The sequence below is a fragment of the Lepidochelys olivacea genome (genome assembly GCF_965140295.1).
Source record: "Lepidochelys olivacea isolate rLepOli2 genome assembly, chromosome: 9".
Taxonomy (NCBI): Eukaryota; Metazoa; Chordata; order Testudines; family Cheloniidae; genus Lepidochelys; species Lepidochelys olivacea.
In genome coordinates, this window is record NC_140419.1 from 21,904,686 (window position 1) to 21,923,647 (window position 18,962).

The 18,962-nt window shown below is 40.4% G+C and overlaps 2 protein-coding genes across 9 annotated transcripts; one reads left to right on the forward strand and one right to left on the reverse strand.

Moving 5' to 3' along the window:
* Positions 1 to 265: 265 nt before the first annotated feature.
* Positions 266 to 14,317, reverse strand: B3GALNT1 (beta-1,3-N-acetylgalactosaminyltransferase 1 (Globoside blood group)). Of its 8 annotated transcripts, XM_084639295.1 has the most exons (6): positions 12,722 to 14,316; positions 10,211 to 10,348; positions 9,234 to 9,398; positions 7,223 to 7,322; positions 6,732 to 6,836; positions 266 to 5,446 (listed from the first exon to the last, which is right to left on the reverse strand). In XM_084639295.1, exon 6 carries the CDS (start codon positions 5,355 to 5,357, stop codon positions 4,395 to 4,397), a length of 963 nt encoding a protein of 320 aa, XP_084495421.1. In that variant the 5' UTR covers positions 5,358 to 5,446; positions 6,732 to 6,836; positions 7,223 to 7,322; positions 9,234 to 9,398; positions 10,211 to 10,348; positions 12,722 to 14,316; the 3' UTR covers positions 266 to 4,394. The 8 variants fall into 8 exon arrangements, with proteins under 8 accessions (XP_084495421.1, XP_084495424.1, XP_084495422.1 ...); XM_084639298.1 differs by lacking the exon at positions 10,211 to 10,348 and having other exon boundaries at positions 6,732 to 6,785; positions 12,722 to 14,317; XM_084639296.1 differs by lacking the exon at positions 10,211 to 10,348 and having other exon boundaries at positions 9,234 to 9,377.
* Positions 14,318 to 17,825: 3,508 nt separating this feature from the next.
* On the forward strand, positions 17,826 to 18,709 carry ARL14 (ARF like GTPase 14). Its single transcript, XM_084639302.1, has one exon. It carries the CDS (start codon positions 17,856 to 17,858, stop codon positions 18,438 to 18,440), a length of 585 nt encoding a protein of 194 aa, XP_084495428.1. The 5' UTR covers positions 17,826 to 17,855; the 3' UTR covers positions 18,441 to 18,709.
* The last annotated feature ends 253 nt before the right edge of the window (positions 18,710 to 18,962 follow it).

Here is an 18,962-nt window from a genome sequence, read left to right on the forward strand (position 1 = left end):
ATGGCTGGCTCTGTTATATGGAAGAGTGCTCAGGAAAAATGCTTACACTTTTTTATGATTGGGCTGTTTGGGTTGTTAAAAACCTATCAGTGCAGTATTTTCCTACCTTTTTGTGCATTATAAGAGCAGAGCCTGAGGTATGTATGACAGTAACTGAACCACACTGTCTAAACAAGTAGTGTTTACTTTGCTAAATCATCATAGCCAAGATTCTCTTTATGCTTTATAAAGTTTGCAGTTGCTTTTCATTCAAAACCAAAAGCACTTAAAATTTGTATTTTTATTTCAGAAATCTCAGTTGTGAGAGAAAGGCTTTCACTATAGCTTTAAGGAACACTGCAGACAAAGCATTACAAAGAGTTCTGGGTAAGCCAGCAGATTACATTTTCCTTACTTTACATAGTGAGTCAGCATGTATGTACTACCGACACCTTAAATTAACTTTTAAAAGTCTGGCTATTAAGAATCAGTCAGATTAATGAAGATTGCAGAAAGTAATGTAATAAGTAACTACAGTCACAAGGCTAGAAATAGTGAGGTTTTAGCTATAAAGTTAAAAACACAACAATTATGCTCAATTGGGTTTAGTTTATTCTACTTGATATATTCAATACATTGCAGCATTTGCTTGTTTTAAGGATGCAAAATAAAGCCCCATAGTTGAAGGTGAGAAACTATAACAGCACAGGTTATATTCTCTCGGCAATTAGAAAATTACTTTATCAGGCATCTACAGAAAAACAATCTAAAACCACATGGGCCTGTTAGAGATTATAATCCCTTTTTGATTATCAGAGGCCCAACATGTATTTATAAACTAGTTTACAGTTTTCATATTTTAGAAAACATGGACCCCACTACACAAGGAAATAAGATAAAATCCATATATCCTTGCCTTGTGGAAAGTATGTTTCCCTTCCATCACAGATTACTACTAGTATACAAACATGGTTTTTCAACCTTTGAAGTGTAATTTTTTTTTTAAATAGCATCAAGTAGATCACTTTAACAAGCAGCATTCAGAGGAACACATTTCAAATCCCTCCCAAATCATATATTCTACTTCAATAGGAAAAGCTACAATTTTCCTATAAGGATCCAAAATGTCACTCAGCCTCAATCTCCTTGACATCAGTGGGAATTTTGTCTAAGTAGTGCAGCATTGAGTCCCATGTTTGCAGCTTCTGGGTTTTATAATTTAAGTAACATATCTGATATAGACAGAAGATTAGGAATTCAGTGTTCACATCCTATTTAGTTTACCCTCAATCAGTTTCTAGTTCAAGTTTGTGTCGTACATTATGTACACTGTGAATCCAGACTTCAAGCATAATTAAATTCAGTTTAAATTACTCCAACTTTTAAAAACGAACTATACCAAGATAAAAGAAACAGGTGATTTAATACAATTTTCTGTAAATCTACTGTACATTTTCTTTTTAGTACTGTACTAATAGCAGACATAAAACAATGCCAAAACTGGGTACAGGCAAAGAATATATGCAGTCTGTGGTCTTCATTAAAATGGTTCATCCTGCAATGCACCTAGTCAGTTTAAGTATTTACTATTTGTATTTGAAGGTACGCAGTCAATGAATCCCAGTAAAATGTCTAAACACTTAAATCTGCAAACTCTACTGGAAGAATATACAGGTGATAGATACAGTGGTAATTTTACATTGTGAATGCTATTTTCAATACACTAGAATAAAACTCTAAATACTAAACATTGTTTGATGCATTTTTGTGCACACCACCTCTGTGAGAATATGTACGGTCCTAAAGGATGTTTGACCTGCTTCATCTGCGTCATTTGCAAGGCCAATAAGTTCATAAACAGGGTCATAAGAAATCTTAGGCTGAAGTTTACACTTCATTTCTATCAGAAGATGTTAAGGGGACAGAGTTGTTTGGGTCCTACATTAAAATTGACTGATGGTGTAAATTCATACGATTATTTTAAACTCCCCTCTTATAATCAGGTTTGTTTTTAAAAATAGCCAACATTTCCGTTCAAATAACATGGCAAGCAGTATTACACATTTTATGCTTCTAGTAATAAATACGTTCAAAGCTGTTTACAAACGGGAGAAGCAAGAAAAATGTCTAAGTTACTAAGAGGCTGTTTCAAATTAAATCATCAGTTTTGTAACTAAGTTACAATTTCATGTTGAATAAACTGTGTATAAATCTACATTTCTGAAGGCAAAAGCCCTGCAATTGCTGATCAGTGAACCTTGTCAGGCACAAAAGTATCTTGCTTGGAGAAAGTTACTTACTTTTCTCTAATTGTCATACCTATTTTTGCAGCTGCAGCCATCTGCCTTGCATCAGCTTTGTGAAGACTGAAGTCTTTTGTGATTCCACCTAAAGTATTCTTTTAAAAAGCAATATTAACCACTGTCCAACTACACTGAATATCAGCATTCATGGGGCAAACACTCACTATTAAATAAACGTTCGTGTCATGGTAGGTTTAAAATAATAAGCGGTTTTGTAGGTGAGAATTTTTCACTGTATGCCCAGTCATTGGACAAGATGATATATACAAGTTGAGCATGTTCCTTCCCACCCAACTATAGTAAAACTCATATCAAATCATAAGTGGATCCCAGAAGTTTAGTTGTTGCAGTTTTGCAGTAATTTCTAGTTCTAAAATTAGAATAGCGCTTCCTCCCCACCATATTTAAAGAAGACATTACCTATCTTTAGAATTTCATTAAACTATACAAGCTAGTTTAAAAAAATAAAACCTACAACCTTGAATTGAATCACAGTGAGCACCCTTCTAGAACAAAGTTCAAAATACCGGGGTCTACAGTTTGTGGTGGTGAACACAATTTTCTCCCCTAAATACTAAAGTGGAATCTTAGTCTTAAATTAACCTGTAAGATATAATGTATGGTTATACAAAGTTATCAAAATTCAACACTGATCATAGTACACATTAAAAAATATTGATGAAACCTCATTCTTGGTACTAGTAGTGGAGTTATTTTATACCTATTCTACATTTGTCTCTAAGAGACAATTTAAAAGACAAATTAAATGTAAATATCCTATCATTAGCTATAGTATGAGTAGAAGTAAACTGGCAGTGCTCTGTCATTCTAGATGTACAGGATGTCACTGTTGTATCTTTGGTATGTGATAGATTTTAGATGTGTCAAGAATAATAAATGTGTTAATGCACTTGCAGATTCTGTATTGTCTACCAGAAGCATAAACTACTGGAAACATGGCCTTGCTGATATGACTAAGACAATAAAATACCCGTCTTTACATAAAAAAAAAATCATTTGTTTTCTTGTGTTAAGATTCCTGTTAGAAAAATGTCTAGAAATATTTCCAAATGTTTATTTTAAACTCTGAACCAAACAGTTCATTTTGCAAATGAAAGTTGATCTCAGCATTTGAAAGCCATTTCAACTGACAAGTTTCACAGCAAATCTCATTGCTTATTTTCCCTGCCTGGATTCTGGTAGGTGTGGAGATGAGCCTATTAGTGCATAAATTTTGCTGTCCTATTTTGCATAGTAACTTGAAAGTAAGTTTATTTGAACTTAGTTACACTGCTGTAGATCTGGCCCTCTATCTTAATATACTGAGAACACTGTTACCACTAAAATAATGCAGCTTTCTGAAGCCATTAAGGCAATTCTATAAAATATATTTATAGGCACCTAAAAAAGCAGCCAGATTTTCTGAAGTGCTGAGTATCTAGAAATTCTGCTGATTTCAGTGAAAACATAGGAGCCTAAAATTAAACAGCTAATTTTGAAAATCTTGGCACAATATTTCTAAAGGAATCATTGGGGTTGACTAAGCAAGCAACTTTGAGCATCTTGCAGTGCAGAGGAGGAGTTCATGTGTTGATGGGGGCCCAGGATGAGACATTCCCTATTGTAGGCGGGGTACCCATCTGAAGGAAAACAGATAGCACTTTGCCCCAGGATCTAGGTTTGTGGGACAGTTCTTTGAGAAAAAAGGGGTGCTGCTCCTGCGGTTCCATAAGACAACAGATTCCTGGGGAGGTGGCAGGAAACTCAGGCAGGATGACCCCATACTTGCAGCAGACTGTTCAGAAATGAACCAGATGGGTGGAGTGAGCAGAGTACTGTTACCATATAATCTAAATAATTCTGGAATAAAAAAGGTGCAACGAAGTCTCATTCTCAATTTAAAAACACCATACTGAAAACCCTCTAGAGATATTCTGCTGTTTTAATTGTGCCTCGTAATCAGGGTGGTCCCATAAGCCTGAGTGATCCTTTCTAAAACCCCATTTCCTTGTTCTACAAAACTCAATTTACACACTTTCTACAGTGCAATTCAAACCAAGAGGCCAGGACAAAACAGTCAGCTTTTGACAGACCTATATTAACATGGGATCATTAGCAAATGAGTGAAGTGTCTGTCAATAAATCCTGCCAAAATCTCATCAATTCACTTGAAGTGATACCATGTACTGCAATCAAGTGTCTATATTTACAGATGTTAAAGTTAATTTTGTATAAAAAGAAGAGTTGTGTATCTTCTAGAATATGGATGTTCACATTTAGCATATTTAAGCAAATTCCAACATAAACATCTTCAAATTTAATAGGTTTGATATGGCTCATCATTTCATAAATCTTCAGAGCCAGTTTTCCATCAAGTATATACCCCATTCCACTACAGTATGGAGGATATACCTTAAATGGATATTCATCATAAGAAATATATGTTTTTCTGTAAAACCCTCTGTAGGAAAAGTTATCAATTAGAGGGTAACCAGTAAAAAAACTGTCTGAAGAATTTATATTTTGAAGAAACGTTACTAAGTTGCCAGGGTTGATGAAAACATCAGAATCAGTCTTCATAATGTATTTAGTATTTGAACAAAACTCAGACACCCATCTGAATGCCATGATTGTTTTCAAGGTAAGATTGTTATAAGTATCCATAAAATCTTGGCGAATTATGTCACCATACAGAATGCTTTCATCTTCTATCGATAATGCATCTAAGCTGTCTTCTCTTTCAGCTCCTTGCCCTAATAAGAACAGTACTAGAATCTGACTGTCCCCCCAGGATTTTTTAGAACCCCATGTTACTCGAATGGCCTGCCTTGCCTCTATATCCATAGGTTGTGAAGACACCAAGATGACCAGAAACGGATTTGTATCTTTGCATTTCAAACGCTCCCGCAGCGTGAAGAGGAATTTCTGCTTGTAAACTGGCTCATATTCATAGAAATACATCCAGTTTGTATGCTCTATCACAGTATGCGAAGGAAGTGTCATGTACCATGTCATTATTATGACAGAAAGCATAGAGAGTGCCAAAAAACTCCATTTTAAGTATTTCATAGACATATTCACCAGAAGCAGCTACAAGATAGATGTGTGTAGCTTCAAGAGGCTTACAAAGTCCTGGATCAGAAATTTTGAGAGCCAGCTTCTTGCTGAAAGAAATGCAGATGGAAAAGGTTAGTACATTAAGAATGCAATTGTACTCATTTTATTATCTGCCTAAAATTGTAACTACAAAACATAGCTTGATATCATGAGGTCAGAAAAGGAAAACTACACTGGCCCTGCTAAACACTGTTCTTTAGCCACGACTTATATCTTGAACACCACATACTGATTATGAATGAAGTTTGCTTGTAACTAGAGGAGTGGTGACTGATCTTATTCATGGCTTTCTCCTTGGGAGTCCCATCTACTAAAGGACCAAGTATAGAGCACTCTTAATTCCAGAGACAGTTGAGGGCTCTCAGCACATCAGCCTAGTGTTTTAGACTCATTTAAAGCTTGATGCTGGAGGGATGGTGGCACACAAAAACAGATGACTAAAGTGTTTTTTTTAAATACTGCTCAAAACCCATAAGTTAGCAATTTCTTTTGATGGAAAGAAGGTAAATAATTTTATTACATTTGTAGTTTGAGATTTTTATGTAAGCAGGAACGGACCAGGAGGATATAAACAAAAAAACAAGACAAAAACAAATGCAGACAAATATGCTGTCTCATCCCAACACAGCCGCATCTCCTCATTAACTGCATGCTCTTGGCTGAATATGCTAATGAGGAGTCAACTTCTATACAAGCAAACTGAACAAACACTAGAATTACAAACCTACATCCATAAGTATTTCAGTGACACACACCAAGCTCTTTATAATATGCTCAACACACAAAGATGGCTATTTCCTACAAAACAACTATATAATAAAAAAAAGTTTGTTTAGTTATGCACATGTTGAACTAGCCAACTACATAAAGGGACAATCTACCCAATCCTGCCAGAGAGCTTTGTCATTGACTTAAATGGGAGCAAGACTGATCCACTGTACAGTAGATCAGGTTCAAACCTTAAGGTTTGTGCCAGAAAACTTTGCAAGCTTATCATGTAAATACATACACCTCTACAATGACTTTTAGGATAGTCTGGTCAAGCCAGAATATCCTAATAACTGCATGCAATATTATGAGGCTTTGACACATACAAAACTGTGTCACTGCAATTTAGCATGTGCTTCTATGTGCATTATTTGGTACTTGCATAATGAGTATTTTTGAAAGAAATTCTAAGAGTTATGGAAAGATACTCTGAATTTCCAGTTTTGCAAATTAGAAATTGTCTACGTACACTTTGCTTTCACATTATGGCAGTCTAACTTTCCAATTAAAAATTACTTTGGTATAATGATATGTTTCAGAGCACTAGAGAGAGAGAATGTTTACCTGGCAACTGTATCACTGCTGTTTGTATTATTCCTCCATCCTCTTATTCATCTACTACACAAGAAAAGTTTCTGTGAACATTTCTCTTCTGATGGTGCCCTGGAGCTGATGTCAAAGTATGTTACTGTTAGACTTCACTGTCTGAGATTTAAGATCTTTTACTTCATTATGAAAGAGGAAAATATTGAATTCCACTGCAGACCTAAAACCAAAAAAACCCTACAACTTCCACCCTTCCTCCCTCCCCACCCCAAAAAAAACCCAAAACCCCGCAGATGAAATTAATCAAATACAGCAGGGGAATGCAGCTGATAGCACTAAGAATCCTGATCTCCTTACTCAAAACTCCAATGAAGTCAATGAGATTTTTCACCAAGCAAGGAAAACAGGAATTAGCCCAAGAAGCAGAACAAACTGAGGACGTTACGATGAAAAAGGGAGCTACCAAAGTCATTTTTATGCTGTTAAGTTTATTAACAAGATGGCCTTACTCCTGGGCCTCAGAAGACAGCAGCAGACCTCTGAGGGGATGTCATATCCCAACTAGCAATTCCTCCTCATATGGACAGGAAGAGCCAAGCATGTTTTATCCTGAAAGGAAAGACTAGTCAGTCAGTAAACAAAGTAAAGCTTACTCCCTAACATCACAAACTATCAAGCAGCATGTGACTCAAGCTATCATCAGAGCAACATACTGCCATGCACAGCAAAACCATTCAACAGAAACTACATACAAATCCCATTCCAGAATGCAGTGAGAATAGAATCAGTAGTCTGTAGTCAACAGGAGTCTTGCCATCAACTGCAACGGGAGCAGGACTAACCCTATCCATAGTTTCTACTGATTGGTTGCTTTACAGATAATGTAAGAATTGGCAGGTGACAACTGAGGAAGATAGCAGCACAGAGAGTAAAAGATATGAGCTAGCAATCTTAAATGTATACATGCACACACAACCCAGCTGATCCATTCTCACAGTAGTCTCCCAAAATTGACATGGGATTGCACACAATATAATCATTAACATAATGAGTGCCGATAGTTATGCTACAGCAGTGGCAGTGTTAACAAAGCTTGATGTGCAAAAATCCCTACTCCAATATGATTAGAAATGGTATCCTTGGAAAGCACTTAAAAAAAAAAAAAGATGAAATATGCCCATCTGCACCATACAAGAGATTAGGTATTCCCAAATAAACAAGTTCTGTGTTCAGTTTTGAGCTACTGCTAATAAGCAGGGATCCTAGAAATCTGTTTGCCAAAAAAAACATGAAATTTGTTTTTACAGAGACTCTTTAGCTTTTACATTTTGTAAAAAAAATAAAAACATACACAGTGAAACCCTGATTTATCCAGTCTAACTGAGATCAGGGCCGAATCGGATAATCAAAAATTCTGATAATCAGAAGAATGGGCAAAGAGCTTTCTATCCCTTATTTTAAGATGGGAAGCTTGGGCAGTCAGCCTCGGGCAGCTGGTGGTTCAGTTAATACAATGAGTTGGGTAATGGAGGCTCAGATAAACATTGTGTTCAACTGATTTCTGTAAATATTGTGGCTAGGGAAACTAAAGTTCAGTATTTCACTTTAATTGCAGAAAGACACATATGTATAGATTTTATCAGAGCATGGGGGGGCTGTGTTTTCCACAGAAAACTGGGATTCCTGCTAATAAGTAATGGTATGGCATTACCAAACTAATTACCAAGATTCACTACATTGTGGGAAGTTCAGTCACTCTTCCTATTTACAGGAAGATCTTATCCAGTCTTCTCTTATATGGACATTACAGTTCATGTGGTATTTCTCCTTGCCCACCTCATAAGGTGTGCTATATGCCAGATGTTCCCTTTCACTTCAGAGGCAACTGCTTTTCACTGACACTCAATGTGTATCATTTAATATAGTTTTAAGAAATGTAAAACCATATTTTAGAAGGAGAACCTGGTTTATTCCCCTATCTAAAAGGGACTGTGTGTAGGCAATTATAGTTGGATGTCAGTGACTGTCAGGGTTCTCCCTCCATGTGATAAAACCACTGCCTTGATCCAACTCTGGATCCAGATTCAGGATGCTGAAAATGCAGTAGCCTTCTCCTCCTAAAAAAATGAAAACAGGGCCTCCAGGATAGGATTGACATATTGAGTATTATGTGACCATGACACCAATTTGGACCCTCACCTTAAACTGGCACAACAGTATTGACAACTCCAAGCGTTCAAAAATCATGAGATTTTTAAAAAATTACGTTTACAGTACTATTTGTTTGCCTTCTAGTTTTGGGGCCTTTTCGAGCTTTTGTTCACAAGTACAAGGGCTAGAAATTTTTTTTTAAATGACAGCTGAGATTCTCATGTAATCACATGACCCTAGATACTTCAAAAAAAAAAAACAACCAAATATCACAAGCTTGTTTAAGTCACAACAGTGAGCTAGACTGTGGATCCCTACTAGCTCGTCCAAGAAACATATGTGGAACATAGAAAACATCCCCAAACCTACCATTGTGATGTTAATTCCAGATTACTCTCATCACCACTGTCAGATGGGGAGGAGAAGACAGTGTTCATGGCCTAGCATGGGAGTGATCTTCCGCTGCTTTTGGTAATGATGTGATGGAGGATGAAGAGGCCCCAACTCCAACCTCTGAAAACGGGAAAAAAACTCCTAAGGGAATAGAAATGCAAAAGTAGGAGCATCTACACAAACACATTCACTTGTTTCCTCTTCACACCCTATCCTGGCTTAAATACACCCCATCCAGAAGCCTCAAATGTTATCAACCCTGCAATCAAGTCTACACAGCCCTCTGAGACTCCTCCTCTCCTTCCCTGTTCAGAGAGGAATGAAGGAACAACACGGAACAGGTTTGCTTCAGGAGAAAGAAGGAGCTGCAACAGAGCTACTGGTCTCTCTATATTTTAGCAACCTGAAAACTACCTTGTGTTCAACCACACAATTTTCAATGGCATACCAGCACGGAAAGACATCATCCACTCTAAAATTTAACCCCTCCAATGTTCGAGAGCACACAACCCCTATACCAAAGCTAAGGGCCAGCAACACAACAGCAGAGTCAGAAACTGCTACATGTAGCAAAAGCTAACACAAGGCAAAATTTACTATCTTCACCTCTCTCATTCCCCTGGGCCAGAAGTAGCAAATTATAATAGGAGGGTTGTCCTTGTCAGAATTTGCTGCTCCTCACTTTTCCCCATCCTTGTGATGTCAGTTTTGAATAAAATTTGACTTAATGCTGCCCCATGGAGCTAGCAATAGCGACTAGCAATGGTTCAGTAACAGTGCTGCCATAATAAGCAGACATGAGGAACAACAGAGACTGGGCCATTGTTTGCGCGTGTTCTACAGATTCAAATTCCGGCACTTATCTGCATGCACTCCAGCTGCCATTAACTTTGTTAGATTTAACTTTATAGAATTGCAGAGATGTGTCTGTAATATGAGAAATGCATATGTACCTTGAGGGATCAAATATGTCTCATTTCAGCACTGAGTTCTACATGCTTTGTCAGTCTGGGATGGTTTGTGTGCAGCAAGCTCAGTGTCTAAGTGTGGGTAGCTCCTGTTTGTTTAGCTGAACCTAAGCCCAAGTTCTGCTGTAGCAAAGAGAAAGAGTTAGACTTCATTTTATAATGCTCATGTGCTGCATTCCCAAAGTATGCTGCAGCATCTCTAAGGATAAAGGATAACAATGTGTGTTATTGGGGCATTACTAAAAGGGAGGAAAGTTATGGTCACATTGCAAGGGTGCCACATTCCTTAACTTTGTACTTCCTGTTTTTTAGAGGTTTAAGTTTAGCTACTCTCTCCACTCTGGAAAGGCATGAAGCAGCACTAGGCAACCTTCATTCTGCATTAACAAAGTTTTTAGGCAGTTAATTTCCTTGGGCGTGGGGGTTTTTTTTTGTTTTTCTTTTTAAATATATAATTTCTCAGCATCTCCATAACCCAGCTCTCCCTCTCCACTGCCTCTGGCTAGTTGGCAATAATTATTACCACAGTCACCGAAGACAATGTTGCATGTTAATCCCTTGACTACCCAACACCATCTCCCCAGGTCAGGGGCCTCCTGTCTCTGCCTGTTCAGCAGGTTGGTCTTACCTGCTTCCCATGCCAGAGCAGACATCAGCAGAGGTCCTGCAAATTAAGAAGCTGGGGAGAGGATGCAGGAACAGTGCAGGAACTAACATGGAGTCAGGCCTATTTTTTAGAAGGAAAATAAATATGGAGGGCATGTCTGGACCCCTCCTATGCACCCCATACTTCTCTGCACAACTCTGACCTCCCTCTCTTCCTTTAGCAGCAGCATAAGGAAGGGTGAGTCCGGAGCACCTTCCTTACTGCAGGAGGCAGCATGATTTAACCTTAACGGTTTTTTTTCCCCTCACATTTTTTACCTGTAATATGAAGTTGCTCTAAGACAATTATTCACTGGAAACATTCAGTCTTATTTATATGGTCAAATATATAGGAAATATATAAACATTTTCATCTGTAATGCGAAGCAATTTTGGCAAAGGGAGGATAAGTTACTATAATTTGAAATCATTGGTTGACAACTTGTTCATCTCAAAGTATTCATTATTTAGCTTAATTTTTCCACACTAACATTTTGTTATGGTGCAGCTATACTGTTGCAGTTCCAATAAAATATTAATCTGGTCTAATCACTCAGTTAGTAGGCCTATTTTTGGACCTATGTTTCATACACAACCATAGACACATCAATGAAAACCCCTAGTAAAGATACGCTGCAGTAGTGTAATCTTGATCTGCTGCAGTTCACAGTTTTTAAAGGTCATGATTACCTACAGTGCATTACAAAGACACAAGAACTTTGCAATGTTGCTGCTACATTGGCATAGGTAAACCATTTGAACAGGAAAAAGAAGTGGAACTAGAGTTATGACATTGTGATACAGTGCGTAACTTAGTTACAAGTAAACAATGACATGCATCTGAATAGAGTGAATCAAAAGAAGGGATAGTGTGCTAAGGGCAATTAGTAATAAAATACCATTTTAAAACCAAGTAATTAAAATAAATGGTAAGATGCAACACTTACAGTGGGTAACAGGAAATGGAGTCCCATGTAGGCTCACCGTATGGTAGCTAAGCCAAAGCTGGCACTGCTGTCAGGCTCCCTACAGACAAGGTATGCCTGTGGAGGCATTCTCCTCACACAAACCCAGGCAGAGTTGTGACCAGTTTTAGGGTGGTGGACGTATCAGGGAACCAACTTTTTTTGGCCACTCAGTACCTTATTTCAGGCTGCAACACGTCGGCATAGGGCTACACTGCACTTCTAAGGCCACAACCCTGGGGCAGGGGTGCTAAGGCAGCACAGCCAGCCAGGAGCACCTGCCCCTCTGGCAACCACTGCAGGTGGCTCACCCCATCCACCGGAACGTAAAACCACTCTGCAGGGCTCCCCTCCCTGCCACCCCATCTCCCTCTTCGTTACCCCCAGGGCCCGCCCCTCTGCCCCCTCCTTCCACCCAGGGCCGGCTCTACAGTTTTTGCAGCCCCAAGCAGCGAAAAAAACTGCCGCCGCGGACGGCAAAAGGAAGAAGCTGCCGGCCCTGCTTCCACCCTCGGGGCAAGCTACACCCATCCCCCTCCCTCCTTCTCTCCCCTGAGCCCCCTCCATAGCAGCAGCCGTTCTGAGGGCCAGTAAGGGGAGGCCGAAGCAGACGTTACTGAGCATGCGCAGTAACCCTTCCAGGGAATAACGGTCCTGACACCACGATAGCCGGAATGGCGGCGCAACCCTCCCCAGCGCTCACAAATCCCAAGCCGCACGTCCCGCCAGCTGCCTCTCGCGCTCAAGGGCGCGTGAGCCCGCAGCTAGCCTCGCCAGCCGCGCTCAAGGGCGGGTGAGCCCCCAGCTACCCCCCGCCAGCGGACCAGCCCTCATCCCCCTCCTAAGAAGCTGACCCCTTGCCGCTACTGACACGCCTAGACCCTACCTTCGGGCCGCTCGCAGACCTCACCCCCGCGCATGGTCGGTGGGTGAACCCCCCCACTTCCGGGAGGCCCCGCCCGCCGTGGTGGGCGGAGCCCCGGAGCGCCCGCCCCAGCGGCGCCGGGCCGAGTCGCTGGTCCCCCCATCCCCGGCCGGCCTGTATGGTTAGGCGGCAGCGACATGGGGAATTTGAGAATCTCAGTGGCACTTAAGCATGGGACGTAGTTGCCTAATTGCCCCGTTAGACGCCTGTGTTCCAGTGTGGACCTGCCCCATAGGGCTTACTCGCCTGCCTCCCTCCATTGACTTTAATTCCAGTCTCCAGGTGTGACTGAATAGGCCTGTCCCATTGACTTCACATTGACTACTCATGTTAGTCAGCACTCCTGAGACTGATAAGTGTTTGAAGGCTTAGTTCCAAAGTTAGAGTACTAACATACTAAAATGTGTTGCTGTCTTGAAGAAAAACATTGCATCCCATTATCAAAATCCCACATCTCACTGCTAAAAGATAATAGGTCTGAACAAAGGCCCGGATCCAAACATTGAGTCACTTGGATTCACAGCTGAATCACAATTTTGCAACTGGCTCCTATCTCTGTACAGCGCTATCTGTTTAATGGGCTTAACCAAATTTCTGAATACAAACACCCTCAAATTATGGGGAACTTTGGCTCAGAGCCAAACCACATCTTGGACTCTGTAGCTAAAAGGACAAGGTCAAGGTATTTGTCATCTTTTAATAAATGTTGCTTATAGCTGTAAGCAGTGTCAGGATGAGCTCCACCCTGACATCTGGTGGTGAGGTGTGGCAAGTTGTGGAAAAGAACTTCAGGGGCAGATCTCATTTGCATAGGCACACCCACCACGCCTAGAATGAGACCATAGCTGCCCAAATGGTCACTTTGGCTGCTGTGGGATCCCCAGTGTCTCTGTATTGGGGCAGGAAGAATAAATTGTTATTACCCTGATTATGGGAACTGTGCTTGGAACTGTACGTGGCCTTTTGTTACGATGGAGGGATTCACCATCATCTAAGTAGCACTCGCTAGGCAAGGGTCATGGGTTCCAAAACTGTGTGAATGGAGAGAGGCTGGGGACAAGTATTAATACTTGGTGGCATGGGCCCCTTGGTGAGGGCCTTACATGCTGATTGCACTTCCTCCTCTCTCCACTGTGGAATATCAGAGCTAATTTTGATTTCATTAGAAGTCTAGTTATAGGCTGCTGAGCTCACTTTGGGCTGACAGTGCACCAGCACTGGGGCTCCCCTACTATAAGCTGAATTCACCTAAGAGCTGAAATCACTGAGTGTTGTGTTAAGTAGTGGGGGAGCCTGAAGATATATTGTGGAGCAGTTTGCGGGACGGCTGGTGAAGCAGTTCAACACGGAGCAGTGTGTGGATGGCAGGAGCTGCTTGTGGGCCATGGAGCTGAGTGAAGGAGTTTGTGGGGCGGCTGGCGGAGCGGAGGGCGGCTGGCGGAGCGGAGCGCAGCTGAGCGAAGGAGTTCGTGGGGCGGCTGGTGGAGCGGAGTGCAGCTGCGTGAAGGAGTTTTGTGGGGCGGCTGGCGGAGCGGAGCGCCGCTATGGGGTGGTCAGCTTCAGATCACGTAAGGTGCCTCTTACCCCCGTCCCATTTCCACCCAGGTTGGGAGGTAAAGCTCCGCCGATAAACTTTCGAACTCTGGGGCTGCCCTGACCAGGGACAGAGACTTTTGGGGCATTGGACTTTTGGGGTTGCTGGACTCAAGAACCAAAGGGAAAAGGGCATGCCCCAATTTGCCTGGGGTGGGGTTGTTTTTGCTCATGGGTTGTGTTATGAATCCGGTTGGTGGTGTTTCCCCAACATAATGCCACATTGTTTCTCTCTGTTATTAAAAGACTTTTGCTACACTCAGACTATGTGCTTGCGAGAGGGGAAGTATTGCCTCTTGGAGGTGCCCAGCGGGGGTGGTATATATTTGTCCCAGGTCACTGGGTGGGGGCTCGAGCCGGTTTGCATTGTGTTATTGGAATGGAACCCCTAGATATTGAACCCGGCCCTTGTTGCTGCCAACTCTGACGGGCAGAAGGGTTACATAGCTAAAGGCAATTAAGTAGACCTAAAAAGCCGTAAGTGGCTTAGGAGCTATGGGCTAGATTCACAAAAGGCCCTAGATCAGTGGTGGGAAACCTGCGGCCCGTCAGAGTAATCTGCTGGTGGGCCGCGAAACGGTTTGTTTACATTGACCGTCCCTCAGGCACGGCCGCCCGCAGCCCCCAGTAGCCGCGGTTCGCTGTTCCCGGCCAATGGGAGCTGTGGGCGGCCGTGCCTCAGGGACAGTCAATGTAAACAAACTGTCTCGTGGCCCACCAGCGGACTACCTTGATGGGCCGCAGGTTGCCCACCACTGCCTTAGATGCTTAAATCTAAGTAGGAGTAGGGAAACCACCTCCTGAATCTCCCACATAGTGGCTAAGTGCTCTGACTGCTAGGCTATAGAGTCATTCTCTTTCACTGGCCCAATGATTCCAAAGTTGGGTGTGGCTATGCTTAGCATTGCCATGCCTACATTTCTGTCTCAGTGTGCTTTAGTGAATTCTCCTCTGCTTACTAGATGTTTTCTGTGAAGGTCCCTTCACTTTACATTCACTGCCCACCTTCAAAGCTTTGCTTCTCTCTCACTCTAGGTTATGAAGAGGGATGAGCATTATGACAGCAGTTACTGGTGGAAGAGGGAGCAATTTCTTTCAATCTTTATTTTGGCTGCCTGTTGACAGTTAGGGGTCTGGCACAATTACTGGAGTAAGGATGATACTAAAGGGAGCTGTAATAACAAGTGTAGTTAAAATTATGTCTAGAGCAATGGATAGTTCCTTTTCATGTTAATGAATCAAAATAAATTAAATCATATGTAATATTTTAAGACTATCACCTTGAGTGGCTCTATAGTTTCAAATAAATTATGAGGAAAAACTAGGACTTGCTTTGTCTATTAGGACCTGAGAATCAAAGTTTTATTTATTTGAAAGCAGTAAGACACTACAAAATTGTATAATTGTAAATGGAAACATAGGCCTGATCCTCTGAGGTGTTGACACCTTCTGAAAGGTAGTGCGAACCCTAACACCTACAAAAGAATTCATAACTGAGGGTGCTCAGCACATTACAAGATCAGGCTCAGAGTTATCTGAAAAGGGTGTAGCCCAAACTTTGGAATTTTCTATGTAAATAATAATTAGCCTTGGGCCAAGGAGGTGGTGTTTGGCTTGAACATAGGCTGCTGGTCAACATGCAGCTATCCCCTGGCTAGGATTTGGGTTTACATTTGACAGCACCAAAATCTCATGAACTTTTCTGGAGAGATTTCTGTCACCTTGGCCTGCATCTGAACCAGATTTGGAAAATAGGCTCCGTCCAGTTTTGAGATTGCAGTTGAGTCCCAATTCCACGAATAATGAAAACACTGAACATTTGTAAAAGAAAGCTAGAGATTATGTATTGTATGTTATTTAGGTGGAGATAAATGGTAACCCTAACTACTAATACTTCTGGGTGTTCTATATAGTTTTAAATTATTGTGACATTTAAGAGAGCACCAGGGAAGATCACTGAAGTCAATCAGAATTATACCAGGCTTGATCCCTATGTAGATCCACAGAAAGTTCTGGAAAACTATGAGTGTCATACTGTTTAGAAACAATTAGTCTCTCTTGATTTCCCTTCTCTCCCCTCCCCCCACCTTGTTCCATTGCCTAGCATATTGGTGCAAACACAAAATCTTTATTTGCTGTAACATCACAACTTGTTGCTGTGGGTGTGATTACACAGAAACAAACAGAAGATTATGATTTCAGGCAAATTTGCATCTTATCAAGGGCTATATCATAAAGTATGTATGCTGGCTCTGAGAGGCAGAGCACCTTTATAAACAATTAGACACAAACATAACAAATTTGCTGTTTGTGACTATAACTTCCTCAGCAACCAATGCTGATGTCACAATCAAAGATGATGCCTTCAGGTAATGGATAAGCAGGAGGAGCAAATTACTCTGAACTAAAAATATGTTTCTTTAGGCTATTATGGTTTGAATTGGTCCACATAGCCTGATAAATTATATTAGAAACCAATTTAGTTGAAAGTGTGTAAAATTGCTGACACACATCCATACTGATTTTAAAGGCCAGTGCAGTTAGGGCCTGAAAATCCTCTGTAAAGTGCTTTCCTTGTAATAACTATTAATAATATCATGGATAATAACACTTTATGACTTTTCTTTTGAGTTGCCAAGCACTATGGCTCTTATTAACATTAGTGAGAGTTGTGAGTGCTGAGCACTGTTGAAAATCAACCCATAAACATTCAATGTGCCACACAAACATTAACTAGTTAATCAGTGTATTTGTTCTACTTATAATCCTCATTGTCTGTGATTATCACTCATTGTGTTATGTCTTATTCTAGGCCCTGGAACAACTCACATAAGGAGGGTTTGCATCCTCAGACCAGGATCTTTATCAGCTTGTACTTTTATAATGATCAAAAATCCCTACAACACTCCCACCCTCCCATGAGGTAAGTAAGTAAGAATTATTATCCATGTTTCACAGAAAGGGAAGTTGAGGAAGAGTGGTTAAATGATTTTTCTCATGGCCACACAGTGAATCAGGATTAGAACTCCAAAATTGGTGATTTCCAAGCACATGCCCTGTGTGTTGTTACAAATCCACTGCCTGCTCAGTATCTAGAGCACTGTTATATGTGTTTATACTCTCTTATAATGTATAAATAGCCCATACACCACAACAGCAGGCTTTTTATGTAAGTATGGCATTGCCACTGTTCAGCATGTTCAGAAATACTGTAACCTTTGGGCTTCATGACTAATTGGTATGCTCTCATGTCTGCTCCACCCAAAGGCTAGGCAGTGAACATTATACCTTCATAAAATACTGTTTGCCTATTATCAAGTTGATAAGGACTCTATATAAATACACAAAGGCTTATTGTTCATAGCACAAAGCCTCTTCTTCTACTTCCTCTTCTTTTACTCTTTTTGCTTCATCTCATGGAGAAAGAAGGGCTTTCTGACAAAAATCACTCTGATAGAAGAAATAACATCTTTAAGACATAATACAGATAATTACAGCAAGAATGGGTCTGCTGAGTTCCAAACACTGCAGAGTCAAACCAGCTAAGATATTAATGCTGGGACTCGATTCAGCTGGGAAATCTACACTATTGTACAAGTTAAAGTTTAATGATGTTTTCCTAACACTCCCAACAATCGGTTTTAACGTGGAAATGATTGAAACAGGGCAAAATATTGCTATAACAATCTGGGATGTTGGAGGGCAACATAAAATGAGGACATTTTGGTGCAATTACTTTGAAAATGCCGATGGCCTAGTGTACGTTGTGGACAGCACTGATAAGCAACGTCTGGAAGATTCAAAGAAAGAATTTGAACTCATCTTAAAGAATGAATTTGTAAAGAATGTGCCTGTTGTTTTGCTAGCTAACAAGCAGGATCTTCCTGGAGCTTTGAACGCTGAGGAAATAACCAGGAAATTCAACATGCAGAAACATTGCAGTGATCGAAATTGGTATGTACAGCCTTGTTGTGCCATCACTGGGGAAGGTCTGCCAGAAGCATTCCAAAGAATAACAGCATTTGCAAAAAACTGGAAAAAATCCAAAGAAGCTTTTACAATTTTCAAGCAAGATGAAAAGTTGTAAGAGTCTTCATTATACCATCTGGGGAAAGCTATCATGGAGAGTTAATTATGGGAATTAAATCTGCATATTGGAAGATTTGACTCTGCAGGACTTTTAAAAGACTATTATATAGCAAAATGTAGTCAGAGCAAGCTAAATTACTATGTTGTTACATTTGCATACTTTTCAGAGCTACTGTTTAACAGCATTTTAATTAAATGACATATTTGTAGCCTAAGTCCAGATATTTGGCTATGTTAAACTGCATGATGTAATACTAAAAAGGTGCATTTAAACATTTTAAATGTTCTACAGTCATTTTATTTATGCTTGTTTAATTACACAAAATTTACAAGAGCTGTGATAACTGGATCATTGAGCAAGCAAAGGAAAAGTAAAAAAACACAATATTTCATATTACATAACATACTGTATTTGTAAGTGCTTTGTGAATATGTTTATTATACAGGCATATATAAATTATTACACAAGAAAGTAATTTTGATAGCTAATTTATTTTTAACTGTTATATCATTTTACCAA